The following is an 18,364-nucleotide window of genomic DNA, read 5'->3' as shown; positions in this document are numbered from 1 at the left end:
GTCAACTCCCTGATTGTAAACATCATGCGAAAACGTTCTTGAACAAGATGTCGATTTCAATATCAAGAAATTACGTGATGAAATTGCACTAATCAATTAATCTGGAGAGGCTTTTGCTCTCAATTGCATACACTGATTTTATTTTGGAATGGCATAAGGGTGTCCAGAAAAATGTGTACCTAGGGGGTATGTCAATGGGTTCATGTGGTGTACTCTGCATTTATTTTGACGTAATCATAGCTTAAATCGCATCCCCATGCCTGCCCATTGCCCAAGCCGTCGCCTGTTCCAGGAAACAAAGGAGAGAGCAATCAGACTAGTCAAGGATCAGAAAAAACTTCCGAGAACCACGGACACGTAATCTCTTTCAAAGTTCAATCACATACAGCTTTTGGATGATGGAATCACATTGTGTCTAAAAATTTCTCATATGATTTGGCCGTTACTTCTCATAACTATTCTCAGCTAACAGCCTACGAGTTAATTGGGTGCCAGACATCACCCGCAGCTAACAAATGCAACCCTATCTGCTATCCGGGAAATTGAAAGGTAATGAGCTTCGATGTTTATGTTTCATCATCTAACTCTCCAGGTAAAGATGACTCAAGCCTGACCCACTTTGGTGAACCTAGTGCAGGCGTATTTTGTTTGTTAACAGAACTGCAGGTAGCTTCACAAAGTGTTTTTTTTTTCAGTCCCGTAGCATCACTAAATTAACCAGTCTGATACCCTCAGAAATCATAAATATCTCCACAGATGTGGAGAGAATGCTGTACAAATCACTGTCTGCAATATGAAGTGCAAATAATAAATCAATACATGCTCTGTTGATATCCAAACGCTTACCAATAGAAATGTATATCCCAACTGTACCATGGGTGTCACCCGCATTCCTGAGATAGCCACTAGCTGCATCCCTGAAATATATTTTGCTTGTTACTTGAGAGACAGAAAGAGCTATAAAGAATGACGAGAGATAGGAATGGAATCTTTACAGGAGAGAGGTAACAGAATAGTGGATCTCTCATTAAATAACACTTACATCTCCATGGCCCATACCTCTCTATTGTATATCCTATGATGGATGGACTGATTCCAGGTGTAGAAATAAACAGGGTCAAAACCCACTAACAATTATTAATAATTCACCATCATCATTGAAGCCTCAATCGCAAAAGTATGGGGTCAACTAATAACTCCTAGGCAATAGGCATAAAGAAAAATCTCCTTGAATATAAGTGTCACTGCATTTTGGGCTGAGGCAGATCACTTATCATGGAAGGTATCAGGTATCACGGTTTACAGATTTATGGGCTATCAATAAAGAAAGCATAAGTAGCCAAAGCTGACTAGGACAGGCTAAATAATCCTTGAGAATAAAGTGACTTGTTATGCAATTTACATGGCAGGGAAAAAAAATTGAGTCGTGGCTTACAGTTTTTCGTTTGTGAAAACAAAGATTTTTGTTGTGAATGGAAAAAGTTTCATTGAAGCGCCCAGGAGAAGCAAACAAGAGCAAGGATGAAGCTAAACTAAAATTGGATTAATAGAGGACATAAAGGTCATAGTCACATAGATCACGGAACGATGTGATGCAAGTTTACAGAGCAAGAAGAAGAATCAAGGTCTGAAGCTATTTCAGATTTAGTGGTTCCAAATTTACAGTCATTGAAATCAACACACACATGAATGCGCGTACACTTCTACTCACAACAAAAAGGAATGCACATCTACAAATACGGCTTAAACACGTATCAAAGCTTTTGGGAGGAAATTTTTAGGCAGCAAAATGGTGCAAAGTTCAAGATTATGTAACATGAAGTTACACAATGCATTTCTCTTAGTTATACAAAAGAAGAGACATTATTTGAATAGATACAAAATCTACCTGTCAAATTGAAGTGGTTGCCCATTATGCATCAGCACAATATCTCCAAGCCTAATGTGAAGCTTGTTTTGGGGGAAAGGAATCCCTGCATAGCCAGCAGCAGCAGCGATTCGTCCCCAGTTTGGATCTCTGCCGTAAACTGCAGCCTGATGGCATCATAACAGCAATAAGTCACAGCTACCAAATCAACAAATGGATGTAGGAATCTTCATAATTTACCTTGACAAGTGAAGAAGATGCCACAGAGCGTGCAATCTTGGCTGCTTCGTCCTCACCATCGGCACCAGTCACTGTGACCTACACATTTTAGTGTCCACTTAAGAACTTTCAATAACCCCTGTACAGCATGTCCAACGCCTCTAGTTTGTATGCTGATCAAAGCATTGACTAAATTGAAAAAAAAGTAATTTCAGAATCTAGAGGTCTTTCTCTCTCTTTTTCTTTTCAATCAGTATAGTAACCAGAAAATATTCCTCAAGATTATTGACATTGCTCTATGATCAATTATGAAACAAAACATACAAATGAAAGCATTCAAATACGCAAACCTCAACTAAGCATGTTGCTCCTTCCCCATCCCAAGCTATTGATTTGGCAAGCCCTTGCATTACCTGATAATGGAAGCATGTTTAAAATTAGAGGATTAAGCCCAAGACTAGGGAAAATCAACAAGGCATTTCACCCTTGGACCAATTGTAGGTCTGAAAGCTTTCAAGAGAAAACAAATCAAATTATGCAACTTCAGTTACCCATTTGCAGATGGAAAAAAAGCCGAAAAGAAAAGGGATAAAAAGGAAAATATAAGAAAGTAAAAATAATTGAACTTCAATTATTCCTCAGAAAGAAAGCTGGGTTGCCTCCAATGATGAACAGGTAAAAGTTACAAAACAAGGAAAGAATACCGTAATAGTAGTAACAGGCCCCTAATTTAGCAAACCGAAAACTTGCGTTGCGATCAGAGGGCTAACTCTGAGTCCAGAACATGCAGAGGCATATACATCTGGATCATACAAGAGAGTGATAGAATGGAATTTTCAGTGAACATACCACATCAAGGCAAGCTTGAAGCTCTATTGCCTCTTGACATTTCAGAGAAGATATCAACGTTGATTCAGATAGTCCACTAGCCAAGGCAATGACTGTATCATTGGTACTAGTATCTCCATCTACCTGCAGCAAAACCATATCAGCCATCCTGATGCATTATAATAGTCACCATCCCACAAGTCAGGTTCAGTTAAAAAAATCAGCTAAAGAAAAAGGCAATAGTAAATTTTGAATGCCTATTAATTGAAAAAAGGAAAGCATATCTGCGACCATGATTTTTAAGCAAATACTATGCACCAAATCTTTCAATAAAGGACTACAATTATTCAACCCTATATATGAGGCCTGATGCCGGAGTCTTTTATCTACCCAGAATAACTCCTATGGCTAGGGTTGGTTTTGTTCTCTTTCAGTTCCAAGGATAACAAGATGCAGAACCAAATATATTCAGTTCAAAAATAAATTTCAAACATAGATGACCACATATTGGTCAAAAAAGATGAAAATATAGAGAGTGAAAGAACAAACAGGTATAGAGAGATTGCAGAAACATACGCCGGAAACTCGAGCAGGTTCAGTGCAAAAGAAAATCCATCAAAACAAGAGGCAAAGACATTTTAAAGAGGAGAGAAAACAACTTCTATTTGAGTAAAAGGTCACAGTTTCTCTCTTTTCTCCTGTGCTTAGCAGTTTAGATTATTTGTCTTATTCTTTATGTATTTTTTGCCCCTTTTGTTTTCAAATGGAATTTCATTTATCCAAAAAAGCATATACTGTTCTTCTGGCTCCTTTGAAGGTATCCAAAGTATAATTCCAATCATCCAGCAGAATATTATTAGAAAAAGCTTATCGCAAGGTTGTAAGTGGTAAATAGCTCTGATATTTATATTCCATTATTGTTCATTAGGAGAAGAAGAAAGGTCAGAGAACTCAGAAGGCGAAGGGGTATGCTTGTCACTAGATTATATTAATTAACCGTCAAAGCATTAATATCCAACTAATTTTCCTAGCCCCATCTCTGGTACTGAAAAGCTAACAATCATTAAGAAACCAATACGACTAGTAAGAACAATGATGTCACATACAGTTATTTGATTGAAACTCCTGTTAACTGCCACCTGAACCATCTTTCTCCAAACATCACTGTTAACAAGGGCATCAGTCGTCACTACCTGAAAGAGATATCACCATCAAAAAAAATATGCGATCAACCAAAAACATTTTTAAAAAAAAACAGCAGTAGAAGCGCCGTACGCCAAGCATGGTAGCCATATTTGGGTGGATCATCCCGGACCCTTTTGCCATCCCCCCTACTCTTATAGTTCTCCCGCCAACCTGAGAAATTCAGGAAGCTATATAACATCACATTTCTTTAGCAAAATATCAATATTCAAGAGTCTCAGAACTTCAGGCAATCTCATACTCAAGGTCATTACCCATTATCCACAAAAGACCCTCTATCAGAATATGTGAGGAAAAAAGCAAAAAATTTACATGCCCAGTAGTCTACGAAACATATATGGGCCATACGGCCCATATGGCACTCATGCTAATGACAATCAACTATAACATGTGCCAGAATAGGCGACATGTAAAATAGTGGAATACAGGGGATATAAAAAGAATTGAACACCTGAGATTCAATTGCAACACTTTTTTTCACAAGGTCAGTCGTTGTGATCGCCACTGCTGCAGAATCTGCCCTGCATAATGGATTATCGGATTCAACTTTAACCTTTAAGAAAAGAAAATTGAATTTTAATGAGAAAAAATCATTTACCTAGGAAAGTATTCAAAGATACATAGTTTTGTTATAAAAGGAAATGGAAACTGCTCAGAAGCGCATGAGGTTCTTTTAAAAAAAAAGAAATCATGTCAACTTGTTGAGCGGGAGTTAATTGAGAAAGACATAAAATTACCCCTCAGTTGATGATGAGAGCAAATTAACGAGTTTTGGAAGGGAATTTAGGAGTGCATCCTGTATAAGGCATGATAAATGAAAATATCAAGGTATGCTGGAATCATATGATGAGATGACCAGGAAAATAATTATTGCATCGAACTGTTAACTTTCAAAACGAAACAGGAGAGGCATTTTAATACAATCATCAGAACAAGCAGAAACACAAAAACCCTGGTCATTACCTTTTTTATTCTTTGACCAATAACACCCGTAGATTCAACCAACACTTCCTGTGGCGTTGTTTTAAGTAGCTGTTTGCCATAAATAAAGCCACCAATGAGGAAAACTGACTGCAAATCCAGTCTATATAGGACAAGTCATGAGAACAAGGATTTATTTAAGCTAAAGACCATATACCATAGACAGTTTGTCGACACATTCTAGCACGTCTTGGTACCCCGTGTCACCCTGAATATCATAGGAAGATCTTTAAGTCATAAGAGGGCACTCATGGATCTCCAAATTTTTGGATGGACAGTCCAAAATCACAAAAGTGAAGAAAAAATTGATAACTTTCTTAGCATATAAACCTAGATGAGGCAATTAACACATGAGATGCAATTAATTTTGGACGAGGAATGACAGTAGGGCAAGACTTAATATCCAGCATGTAGCTTTCATAATATATCTTACCGTTGCCGCATTGGCTTGACCAGCATTTATTAGTACAGCACGAGCCTGAAAATTAGCACAATGAAGTTGTGAGGAGTTGAGTCAGAGTAAACAAGAAATTTACGTTTAGATAGAAAATATCAAGAAAACAATGGCATGGTATATCAGTGGGACTCTCCAGTACAGGAAATTCAGATCAGGCACTGAAGAAGGGATAAACCACAAATCACGTTCATAAGTTCATTCAACCCTTAATTTCAAACCAACCACGTCAAGCCAATTCTTTCGTCAAATATTTTCACATATCAATGCTAGATTAACAAGTGAACCACACGAAAGGGCAGCAACAACCAACCAGTTTATATTAATTTCATCTAAAAAATGCCCCAAATGAGCAAACCAGAAAATGCCCCAAAAAAGCAAAAGGTTGACGAGTATAAACGTGTCAACCCTCACATTAATGTTTCAGAATAAAATGTATAAAATCTAATAAAAGGTAACCAGAAGTCTTCCCTTATCTGATTCACTAGTCATAGAAAACAGTTTAGCGAGATATGCTGCCATACCGTTTCTGAATTGCTCAACACATTTTTGCAATACAAGACCGGTGCAGCTGCCACAACATTTGTAGTAAATGCCCCTGGAAATAGCCAATTAGTGGTTTAAAAAAAATTAGTCATCAACAAAAATTTCCTATCAATAAATTTTCACATATTTTTTGAAGCCAATAATAAATTTCCTATACTCAATCTTAATATTATTAACACTACAAAGTTTTCAAACAAAAGCAATCTAAAGCAGATTAAACGACATGTTCGGAAGGTAATTATTAACCGGAGTCAAAATCATTTTTAAAGTAAAAGCAACCACACCTATCTCCAAAAAAAAAAAAACTGACCTGCTGAAATGGCATCAACATCACAAGTAACTAGTGCCAGATCGGGTTTCTCTCCTTTGGCACGTAGCCCTCCATACATGCCTGTAGCGTTGAATCCTTTTGCAGCTGTAACTCCCCCGGGAATCTACGCAAAAATAACCTCAGTGAAGTGGAATTCTTGATACTTTGATAGCCTTAATAAAATTCTGGTGCCAATCAGCACAACTGATATAAGAGCCTACCCCCATCAAAAGCATTTCGGAAATATGAGGAACATTCGCCTTTTCAAATAAAATGGATGTTAGAGAAAGTCATACTTGACTTCAGGCAATGCATAAATGAGGAAGTCAGCCTTCTCTGGGACAAAATTATATGGAATTACAGGCAATAATAAGTCAACTATCTCAAACAGAATAAGATTTACAGGACATGACTTGCAATAATAGCACACAGAAAATAAAATTTTACATGGTGTTTGGATTAATGCCATCATCAGATATCCTTGAAGATCTTAAATGTTTTGCTACCAAATTCTAAACCAGATAATGAAACAAACAATCAATAATTCTTTTGATAGTATCAAGCGCAAATTTATTTTTTTTTTAAAAGCATATCAAGCGCAAAATATTGAAAGTGAAATAACACTAAACCATAAAATATGCTGGGAAAGAATAAAAAATATCGCAGAAGCTAATAAAAATAAGGTGAGATAGAAATATGCCTCCCGGTAAGGCTTACTCGAGGTAATTCGCTAGTTTGAAATGTCTTACAATAAGGATCGAAAACGAGCAAACGCGAAGTAAAAATGGTAAATAAACAAAGCATAGGTGGTCTCCTTATTGGATAAGCAAAGAATTAAGTAATATGAGGGCACCTGGTTCCACGGCCCCTCGGGGAGAAAAATAGGAGCGGCTGGTATATAATTAGAGGCTTCATTCACGCTCTTCGCCACTGCAAATATCCTATAGTCTCTCCTAAAAGAAGCAAAGGAGCTCCGGGTCTGCATCACACAATTAAAAAAAACACGTATGACAATCTGTTTGATTGCTTTTCTCAAATTTTCTGGAACAGAATTGGAGACGGGAAGAGTAGAGAGTAGGGACTGACCTTCACAACACGGAGGTCGTGGAATTTCACAGACGGATACAGATTGTGCGGGGAGCACGTATACATACTTGTATCTCGCGAGACTATCAGGGGGGAGGGTGATTTTAACTTTGAAGGCTGAAGCGTTGTTAAAACTGAAATGTAATTTTAGGGTTTTAGTTGGTTTCGCAAGGCTCATGTATATCGGGTCTTGGGTCTGAATAAATTAATATTGTTTGCACCTCATTTTTTATTAAATATATTCTGATTTTTATTAAGTATACTCCACTTTTTTAAAGTGTTAATAGGTATATTTAATAAAAAAGTGAGGTACAAATAATGTTAATCTCTGAATAAAATGATGAATATTTGTAACTTCAGTATGATGAATATTATTTGCACCATATTTTTTATTAAATACATCTCATTAACTCTTTAAAAGCACACTAAACTGTAATGTATTTATAAAAAATGGGATACAAATAATGTTTATCCTTTACACTAGACATTAACCCTTTAAAAACACACTAGATTGGGATGTACTTAGTAAAAAAATGGGATGTTCATTCTTCACACTAGACATTAACCCTTTAAAAACACATTAGACTAGGGTGTGGTTAGTAAAAAATGAAATGTAAATAATGTTCACCCTTCAGCATTGGGCTTGTGAAACTCAGGCTGGGCTTTGGTGGGCTTTTGGGTGTTTTTAAAGTAGTGTAGGGGTGCACTTGGGGACCGTTTTGACTGTCAACTCTCTTGACAAGAAAACAAGCTCAAAAGGAACATATAATTAACAGGGAGTCTGAATGCAGGCGGTTTGAGGCTGATAAAACCCTTCGTCGTCTTAAGCTTCCAGATATATTCTGGCGTGCAATTAATTTATATTTAAGTTTCTCAATGAATTTTTCCCAAAAAAACTGCTCTCCTTCCTTTCGAGTCGAATTCGCTCATTCTACAATTATTCGATATATCACATCAGTTCTCCTTTCAGTGCTTAAAATTACCTTCATGAAAATCTGGAGCTTAACTATAAATTTCAATCATGATAATCAATGAAAAGAGGAAACGAAAATCCTTCAGCATACAATCAAAAAGGATTATTCTAAACTCTCATCCCACTTTCTCCCATCAGCGGGAGAACATTTCAAAAGCCAATCTTTCAGCGGTAAACACGGCAATTTTTTGTGTGGTTTTTCTTCCTTTTATTTGGGAAAGTAAAATGAACCACAAAGGCAAATATACAAAAAATAAAAATAAAAATTCATGCCCATGCATCCACTAAAACCTCAGGCAGCTGCCCGCTTTGCCAAACAACAGATCTTGCAGCAAAATCTCAAAAAGGAATGGCTAATCAAAAGCAAATGCCAACCCTAAGGCCTAAGCTTAAATTTTTTGAACTCCTCTTAGGGGACCCTCTATCCTCCTCACTTCCTTCTCCAGCATTGACGTTCCCTTGAAAACCACTAGCAGAAAATCCCTCTGGTACCTGAATAACTATTGCAAACAAAAAATGGTAAATCATCAGCCTTTCCTAATCATGGCATGACCAGAAGGAAAAAAAAAAAAACACACACACACACACAACACGACATAGAAGAAAATTTCCAAATATGTACAAGATCACTCTTGAAATAATTCACAATTACTATTTCTCGAGCATGAAGTGCACATTGCTATTTGCTAAAATGTGAGTCCAGTGAAAACAAATAGAAGAAAATTGCACAAGATCTTTTTGCAACCAACATAAAAAAATCAGTCAAATTCCATCTACAGGGTGCGGTACTTTCTGATTTTCCATTTTATTGCAAAGCCAACAATCAATTTTATACAATTGCTTTCATATCTACCATAAATGAACCAATTTCAGGTGGAGTGCACTAGCTTGACTACTAAGAATAAGCTATTTCATGCAAAAATGCCATAAGAACCTGCGTTAACTGAATTGACATTTGGCAACTTTACTGCTTTCATACTGCACAGCAACTACCCAGATTAAACTAGACGATATTTATCATCATGTCTTCTGAAATCTACATTGTTGGGCTGATTTGGGCATCAAAACATACACCATAACATTGTTACCACATTAACCAAAAACGGTATCACATTTCGTAAGAAACATTACTCCACATCAACCTACTTTTACCTACTTTTAGGTAAGACACTTACTTGCTCCTCACTCATCTTTCTAAAGCCAAATCTGTTCATCCAGATGGACTCAGCTTCCTTGGTTGCAGGAAGCACCAGCTTTGCCACTTTTACGGTGGAAAGAAGCCTTTCAATGCATGCAAAGAGTGCTTGGAAATAACCCTAGATATGAAAATTACAAACAGTTAAGTTCTACTTTATCATTAATAAGCGCAGACCTTAGAGAAAAATTAAATATGGAAAATTAGAAACCAGGTGTAAAGCAAAGCACACACTCCAGCCCAGCACAAATTCATACCTTCCCCTGATGTTTTTTAGCGGTGGCCACCAGAGGAAGCTCAGCAACCTCCCGGCCAAAGATTCTCAGGAGGCCAGCGGATACAACAGCAGATCTGTCCATACATTGACAGTGAAATAGAAAGATCACCAAGAGAAGGGGGGAAGAGAGAGAGAGAGAGACATTTCAGCATGAATAAAATAGAATGAAACAAAGTCCAGAATCACAAAGCCAGGAAAGTAACATACTTTACAGTCAATAATACACAATACATCCCCCCAAAGTCTTGGTCTAATATCTTTCTCCTGAAAGTCCAAAAGAAATGATTGTGTCAGATAACTCACATTTGTAACCCAGTCCAACAATAAGACTAACAATTTACAGAAAATTACAGCAAAAAAGGCATACAGTTTCAACCCAACAAATGATCATCCATAATAGAATATAGTTGTGCTTAGTAACACTCATCCGTTCATGAACATTATCAGGACTGCCTTGGCTTTTTACTGACATTCCATAGACATGCATATGTATGGTATAGAATTGATGAAATTGATATATCCTCGCAAAACATTTTCCTTAAAATAAAGGCCAACAGAAAGCCAGTAAAAGTGTGGCCCAGAGCAGATAATGGAAGGTAACTTACCCAGAGACCATTATGGGAACTAGGTTACACTTGCGTTTCGCTACTTTGATTGGAGCAAAACACTCCTGTGAAAAGAAAATGCACCATAAGGTAAAACAATACGAAAAAAAATCAATTAGTATACTTGACAAAAAAAATCAATGTTCACGATCAGACATGCTAAATAATCAACTTGTCCAGGTGACAAACATAGTGGTTCAAATATTACATAGTGAGTAACTGAGTATGATACAGAATCTTGACCAGAATCACACTTATGCTAAAGTCTTGATGCCTTCTATACCTCACCAAAGATCAACAGCACAACCCATTGAAACATCAAAGAAACCCATTCCTCCCCAAAAAGGTATGTCCCCCAATGGCATGGTATATACCCAATTATGCCAGAAGAAACATCAGAATTATTCTAAGTTCAACATTTAATTCTCCACATGTTTGATTTCCCCAGTAAGTGACATCAGATACTCGACAAATTTAATCCTCCACCATGACACGATTCCAAAAAAAAAAGAATGTCACCAAGCAAATAAAGGTGCCGTTTTGCATTTTAGTAAGTATGACATATGCCAAAGATAATTCAACTGAAATAAATTAAGAGGAGCAAATTCACTATGTCTTGTTAACTGAGAAATTAGTTTGGGTAAAATGCAGATGTCATCTCAAACTAGCGATAAAAACTCACAGTAAATATTGCACAAGCATCATCAAGCAATGACTCATGATTGCAGTCGTCTTTCCCGCGGTTGCCTGTCCTTTGGGCTTTCCCGCGTACAATTTGAAATTGAACATCACTTGCAGTTCCATCAATAATCAACCCGTTCTCTACATGCTTCCTGTTTATTGTATCTAATGATGAAGCTGGAATCATCTTTGCCCCACTGGAAATAGAACTCTTTAGAGTTGCATGGATTGTCTTGCATTCATCACAGCAGAACCAGGCACCCTTGGGAATTACCTATCAATATGACGCAAGAAAATTATACATTCCCCCAAGCTGAACTTTAAAATGTTCATTCTAACATCTTAGAGCTTACTTTTAGATCACATACTTTACTGATTCGCAAGCAGCCAACATGGTATTCCTTCTCACACTACAAAGAAAAATAGAGTATAATGATAAGAAGAGGAAAATTCAAAACTTGAAGAAAAAATTGATTGTATCTGATCATATATGAGAAAAGAGGAGAGAAAGGAGGGGATCATCTAAGAAAAAAATATTAACAAGCATACCTGATCGCATAAAATAACTCTTCGATCACCAACAGAACTGCAATCATGCTGTCTGATATATCCAAAAGAGGAAGTTGTAAGAACTTAGTTAGCATAAAAAAGGCAAAGATAACATGAAGTTAGCAATTAAACTAAAGAAGATCGATTTAAGCAAATCAACGGAGAGAGATGATGAAATTCTCAATATCTAAAAATGTAGAATTAAAAATCCAGAGTAACCAACCTGCAAATAACACAACCCCCAATTTTAAAATCACGATCTTTAGCAGCTCTAGTCAACCGTATAACAATAGGACTTTCCTTAATTGAAGATTCTCCACCAGAAGCTTTTCTGCCATGGCCAGATTTTTCCAAACAAATTTGACAAAGCCAATCACCTTCGGAATGGAACGTTAATTGCGAACACTCTGCAATTCAAACACATCCAAAAGGATTAGAGAGGATCGAGAAATCCAGACCATAAATCACCACGCAAAGAAAAGAATCATATAGACTTAACACGCCATCAATTTAAAGGATGAACTGTTTTATCACCTTCTAATAAACTAACTACTCTCCTAAAAAGAAAGAAAAAAAAGAAGTAGAAATATAATCTAATGTGATTGTCTGTCAGTCTAAAACTTCAACAAACAGCAACACACGCAAAATGGGAAAGAAATACCAGGACTTGGTTTTGTTAAAATAAATGCGATACCCCACCATATTGGACATGTGCTATCACAATATAATCACTAGGAACAAAAGGGGGAAAGGTTTAAGGAGCGTGAGAAAACTGAAGTCGAAAGGAAAAGGGGAACAGAAAAGATTTTACAAGAGAATATCAAATACATCAGAAATAAATACAGAAAAACTCAACAGGAAGCAAAGTATTCACCTGCATGAAAAGCCTGAGGACAACCATTGCAAAAAATAAGATTTTCCGGCCGCCCACAATGTGCACACCTATCACTACTGTTCTCAGAAATAAGCCTTCGCCCATTGGCTAAAGAAACTGCTATGTCATGCAGTGTAGATCCACTTGAAGTGTAGATATGACGATAGCTGCAAAAGTGGATTAAAAATGACAGACTCAATGACTCGACAAAAAAAAATGAATATTTTAAAAACTACTTACGGTTGACGTCTGGCAGCCATCCCAGCATGAGCTTCAAACTGCGAAGGGCTGATCTGTTCATACAGAAAAGTTGTTTTAACACACAAAAAAGAGAGTAGTTCAATCAAAAAAAGAAAGAGGGTAGTTGAGATGACTCGGCATTAAGTCCAAATCTTAAATTTGATCTGCCTTACAGAGCAGCCAAGCATATTACCGTTTCATTGCAGCATCGACAGGTTATGCCGTTTTTATACTTGTAGCCCTCAAGCAATGTCTGGAGAGAACACAAGTTTAACAATGCAAACAGTGCAGAATCCAGAAGGACATAAACCAACAACATAGATGTAATTACCTGTCCTTTCACCCGATAAGCCAATTCAGCCCCATTTGGAAGACCATTCGACTTGAAAAGCAGCTGATGTAAATCGTTATCCCTGTTTATGAGGAAACTTCAACTTGAATAATTAAACAAAATGAATCTCTGAAACTAAAACAGAACTCAATAATAGCGAAGTAGCAAGCACACAAAGATGGGGTGAAGAGAAAAGGAAAAGAATATGATGAAAGCAGAGACATTTACAAGCACCTTTTCTTGACGTCACCATCAGCAGTTTTCTTTCGCTGCTCATCTGCTTTAGAAACTAAATGTCTAGGTCTGTATTAAAGTGAAACATCAGTAACTAAGATAGAACAACATATGTTTTTGAAATTTAAGAAAAGGGTCTTAACTTTTACTTTTGGGCTGGCGTGTGATTGTTGCCCCCGCCCCCGTGGCAGAGGAGGGGGGTGTCAGCTTTTGAATGAATTACCACTAGTCAGAGCTACGTAGCAATGCTGAGGACATAAACATACAGATACAGACAGAAAACAAACCTCTTAACTGCCTGTTTCTGTTCTACTGAATTCTCCATGTATATCTGCTCTCTAATTGGGTTGTTTAATGAAAAAGGACTTGGAGTAGCACAAAAGCTTTCTTCTGAATCTTGACAACTGCATGTTCAAAGAAGAAAGTTTTTTAGGCAACAGAGACACCAAGACAATATGTTGAATGGATGCAGTGACATTGTTGGGCCAGCAAACACCATGTAAGAGTTCACTTGTAAGGCAAAAGCAAAATCTGTAAGTCGTCAAAGTATCATGAACATGCAACTAAAGAACAATAAATTATGCAAAATCTAATCACATTGAGCATCATGTAACATGGAAATTTTCACTTCAAATCACAGGATTCAAATTTAGATATCCTGATTATCGTCATCTAAGCTTTAGTCCAAATATTTGGAAACCACGATGTACTCTCAACTCTGTCTATGTTGCTTCTCAAATACAGATGGTCTCAGAAGTGTAATGAGGTATCTTGACGGCCAGTGCAAAATAGTCAAAAACTGAGGACCATAAAAGTTCTATAAGAGATAGAATTCAGATTCCTAACTAGCCATATGCACTTCATGTGCACAAAATCTTTGCCACTAAATACGCTCAACAGCAAAAGTAAATAAAAACATAAATATCCGAGAACTGTTAACAACTTTTCCATCGTAAACCTAGAAAAAAAAAATTAATTCCACCCATCAGAGAATTTGCCCGGCAATCAACAGAATCACAACGCTGTGTATGAAAGATTTAGTAAAAGATATGGAATGGTTCACAGGTACAATCCGAAAAAGTCACAACTCGGGCCACGAATCCCTAAATCCTGGTTAGAACTTCTCAGCCGCTATTTATATCTTTGATTTCCACCTCGATCAACACAGCCAAGAGAAAGAGATTGGAAATTGGGAGAAAAGGGAGGGAGCAACAGAGGGACAGAGGGGGGTGAGGGGAGAGAGAGAGAGCTGTGACCTGCAGATTCAAAAAACAATGGTTTGTCGGTGCTGAAGCCTGAAAGACCAAGACTGCAATTTTCTCTATCTTTTCGAGTTAAGAAGTTCTAATACTACTTTACGCCAAATTTATTGCATTTGTAACCTTTTGCTTCAGGAGGACCAAACTGATTATTTATTTCACATATCCACCAGAATTAATCAAAACTTTGCAATTACCTCCTCCCATAGTTAAATTCTATATTTGAAACTCTCATAAAAGAAATTTATATAAGTTGATTGATCACCAATTCACCATGTTAAATAAGGGCCGTTGATGATAGTACCAAGTACATAAATGTACTATAAATCCTCACAGAAAGTGGACCTTTCTTACAAAAGGTAGACAAATTATGAACACATGTGCACATAAGCATATAAATCAAAATAGATGTTTTTCTTTAAGTTCCTTTTGTTGCTTTTTCATGCGGCTGCTCCAACACCCTGAACCTATGTAATTTATCCACTAAAAAGCATAATTACGACTCAGCATCCGGCCAAAATGGAGAACAAAGTAACTCTGTTTCATAATTCAATAATTTAGCACTGACACGCACCCAACTTTTCTTTATCTTGTGAAACTAAAAGACTATGGTTTTGAAAAGATATAGATGGGAAAAAATTATTCCACAGGGAAAACATCAAAAAGACTAAAACAAGCTATGTCTAAATTTATACCTTACAAGGTAATGAGAAAAACTAGTAAGCCTGCCAGAATAGTTATCTGCGCCATACATTTCGTGGCTCTGTTGAAGACTAGCTGCACAAGATAAAGATAGTCAGAGCAAAAGAGAAAATGTCTCCATGACAGTGAAACACAGAACTCTCTATTCACTTAACCATCTTAATTTTAGAACTTCACACTCAAGATTGTGAACTTTGAATTCCACCAAAACTTTATGAAGGCCTCTTGTTGTTGATGCAGTTTTCGGTGGTCCTTGGGCGCTAACCGACACCAACAGTGGAGGAAGCCTCCGTGGCTCTGCACCTGACTTATCCCAGGGGGTGAGGCAGGACTCGAACCCCTTACCTCATTAAGGGAGGCGAGAGGCAAGAGCCACTACCATTACTTGACGATACCCTACACTTGGTGTAATGGTAGTGGCTCTCGCCTCTCACCTCTCGCCTCCCTTAATGAGGTAAGGGGTTCGAGTCCTGCCTCACCCCCTGGGATAAGTAAGGTGTAGAGCCACGGAGGCTTCCTCCACTGTTGGTGTCGGTTAGCGCCCAAGGACCACCGAAAACTGCATCAACACTTGTTAACTTCCATTTTAACAGAGATTCTATTTCCTAGTATTCATACTAATCATTTGCCTCATTCTTATACTGTTCATAAATACATCCTGATAAAAAAAAGAAAAAAGATTTTCCTACTGCCTATTATGCACCTCTAAACTATTCCATTCCTAAATAAGCTTAGCAAATATATCTCCCATTGGGCGAGGGTTTGGATTTGTTAGGTGATTTATGGATTTCTTTTGTTTCAATACTAGCATATCCAGACTTGTGAAAAATAGGCCAGACTGGTGATTTATCAACCATCCAATCACGACAAAATACAGTCATCACCTTTCCAAATCTGGAAGAAATCTTCATTTATAGATGATCCAGCTACATTCCTCATCACTTCATCCAGTTGGCAGAGTGAAGCACTTTTAATTTCTTGAATGATACTATAGATGGGCCTCCCATTTTCCAAGAATATTTGGTTATTTGGATGTCTAGTTTTGGCACCAGCATGCTGCTCAAACTCGAAAGCACTGAGAATCTGCTTGTACAATAGAATGGCTCAGTTGGCAACTCACCCTAGTACAAACTAGCGGCAACGGCACAAATGAATGACATACTTACTTTAGAGAATTGGCATGATGAACAACCGCATAAATACCCTCCACCGTTAACAATTCCATGTAGCTGTCTCTGCAATGTAACAATTCCATTAGTATAAATCCAATGTAATTCAGAAATTGAAAACTTGGCAAGAGGATAAAACAAAACGGTTACAAATTACCTCTGGTGAATTAGAAATATACTTGACTCGAGCTCCATCAAGAATACCTGTTGCTAACAACTTTTTGACATTTGTAGGGTAATTAATTGGAATAATCTTCTTAGACATTTTCAACTCCATATTGCGAGCATATAGATAACGGTGACTTGGACAACTTCTTATTGGACTCAAATCACCATTGTTGGAGTAGTTAAACACATCATTACTAATAGACTCAGTCAATGATGCAGATGACTGGATGTCATAATCATCCTCTCTCTTCCTGAACTTGAAGGTAATTTTTCTTATTCCAGTGGAGCTAACATGCTTAGGTATTTCCAAAGTAACGTGAGAAACAGAACTCTTGTTGTCTCCACAGCTAGGCTCTCCATCAGTCAGGGTCCTCTCTCCACTTAAATTCCTGGCACAAGAGGATGTGGCTTCCCCGCAACCAACCACTTGAGCACTGCTAGACATTTCAACCAGTTGACTAGTGATATCCTGAGTAGTAAATGCATTCCCTTTTGTGCAAACTGCGGGATTCGAAACTTCGGATTTTATCTCCTCGTTAGAAGCTTCTTTCACTTGCTTGTCGTAAGCTTCCACCTCCTTATCACTTGCCAGAAACTCAGTGTCTCTTTTTGATTCATCTCCACCGTAATTCTTATTCCCCATATCCTCATCTCTTAAGACGTCGACACAAAGTGCCCCTTCTCCCATCCAAGATTCGTTGGACTAGATTCCAAGAAACAATGAACACAGATAATGTAGACTACGAGTTAGGATCGAAGAAGAAACACCAAAAACTTAATTCTCCGAAAATCAACTTAAATTTAACCCAAACCAACTGAATTCGGGAATTAAATCAAGATTGATGCTGAATTTAAATCTCCTCCACCATAAAGAATCAAAACAACATAGCACGAACCCCAAAGACTTCCTAAGAAACCGAAATCAGCCAGGGATACACAAAATAAATCGAAAGAAGCACTCAGAACTGACAATAACGGTTGAACAGTTAACTTTCTAAAACTAGCCTTCAAACACTTGTAACAATTTACAAACCTCCTGCCCCTACCAAGCCACCAATCAATCACTGAGGTTAAAAAAAAGAAACCAAAAATAATTTCAGAATCAAGCCAAACAAAAACAGATGTAAAATCAAAGCAATCAACAATAACAGGCTTCCAGATCTGAGATTCGTAGCCTTACGAAGTGTTTTCAAATTTTCGGAATCAAAAACGAGAAGCGAAAGATGCGTTAGGGTTAGGGTTTAGCCTTTAAAGGGTCAATAAAATCGAGGGAGGGAACGGGCTGAGCGGCAACAAACCAGAACGAAAAGCTTGGTTCGCGGTACAGATTTAACTTTTTTCTCTAAAAGGGAGAAGATATAGAGTAAGACCTTTTAAATTTTCAAAAAACAATAACCATTAAAATATTAATAATAAACGGACGCTGACGATTTGGAAGATACGAGAAAACAAGCGGATAAACGAGGTGGGTCCTCGTTTGAGATGATTTGGCTGAGGACCCACTACACTACTAAGATCCGGACACGTAAGGAGTTCTATAGCTGCCGTGTACACGACGGCAAGGATGATTGGTTCGAAAAATACACCGTTGGATGTTCATTTCATTTGCATCG

The 18,364-nt window shown here is 37.4% G+C and overlaps 2 protein-coding genes across 4 annotated transcripts; both read right to left on the bottom strand.

Annotated features, from left to right (window-relative positions):
* Window positions 1–50: 50 nt before the first annotated feature.
* Window positions 51–7,670, bottom strand: LOC119995196 (arginine biosynthesis bifunctional protein ArgJ, chloroplastic). 3 transcript variants are annotated; one of them, XM_038841619.1, is made up of 17 exons: window positions 7,495–7,670; window positions 7,262–7,387; window positions 6,409–6,532; window positions 6,077–6,150; window positions 5,532–5,576; window positions 5,256–5,306; window positions 5,081–5,149; window positions 4,855–4,913; window positions 4,569–4,638; window positions 4,190–4,270; window positions 4,021–4,107; window positions 2,936–3,058; window positions 2,437–2,499; window positions 2,108–2,185; window positions 1,889–2,034; window positions 847–917; window positions 51–283 (listed from the first exon to the last, which is right to left on the bottom strand). In XM_038841619.1, the coding sequence occupies exons 1-17, from the start codon at window positions 7,558–7,560 to the stop codon at window positions 201–203; spliced, it is 1,416 nt and encodes a 471-aa protein (XP_038697547.1). In that variant the 5' UTR covers window positions 7,561–7,670; the 3' UTR covers window positions 51–200. The 3 variants fall into 3 exon arrangements, with proteins under 3 accessions (XP_038697547.1, XP_038697548.1, XP_038697549.1); XM_038841620.1 differs by lacking the exon at window positions 7,495–7,670 and adding an exon at window positions 6,630–6,744 and having other exon boundaries at window positions 201–283; XM_038841621.1 differs by lacking the exon at window positions 7,495–7,670 and adding an exon at window positions 6,630–6,739 and having other exon boundaries at window positions 201–283; window positions 7,262–7,373.
* Window positions 7,671–8,496: 826 nt separating this feature from the next.
* On the bottom strand, window positions 8,497–18,101 carry LOC119993585. The gene is made up of 20 exons (XM_038840776.1): window positions 18,050–18,101; window positions 16,741–17,454; window positions 16,581–16,649; window positions 16,299–16,497; window positions 15,408–15,489; window positions 13,741–13,857; window positions 13,454–13,522; window positions 13,220–13,301; window positions 13,082–13,141; window positions 12,889–12,941; window positions 12,649–12,815; window positions 11,998–12,181; window positions 11,775–11,826; window positions 11,579–11,635; window positions 11,227–11,499; window positions 10,545–10,609; window positions 10,147–10,203; window positions 9,920–10,013; window positions 9,643–9,783; window positions 8,497–8,967 (listed from the first exon to the last, which is right to left on the bottom strand). The coding sequence occupies exons 2-20, from the start codon at window positions 17,437–17,439 to the stop codon at window positions 8,857–8,859; spliced, it is 2,631 nt and encodes an 876-aa protein (XP_038696704.1). The 5' UTR covers window positions 17,440–17,454; window positions 18,050–18,101; the 3' UTR covers window positions 8,497–8,856.
* Window positions 18,102–18,364: the final 263 nt, after the last annotated feature.

The sequence above is a fragment of the Tripterygium wilfordii genome, chromosome 3 (genome assembly GCF_013401445.1).
Source record: "Tripterygium wilfordii isolate XIE 37 chromosome 3, ASM1340144v1, whole genome shotgun sequence".
Taxonomy (NCBI): Eukaryota; Viridiplantae; Streptophyta; class Magnoliopsida; order Celastrales; family Celastraceae; genus Tripterygium; species Tripterygium wilfordii.
The sequence above is the reverse complement of the archived record's forward strand: the minus strand, read 5'-3'. Positions and strand labels throughout refer to the sequence as shown.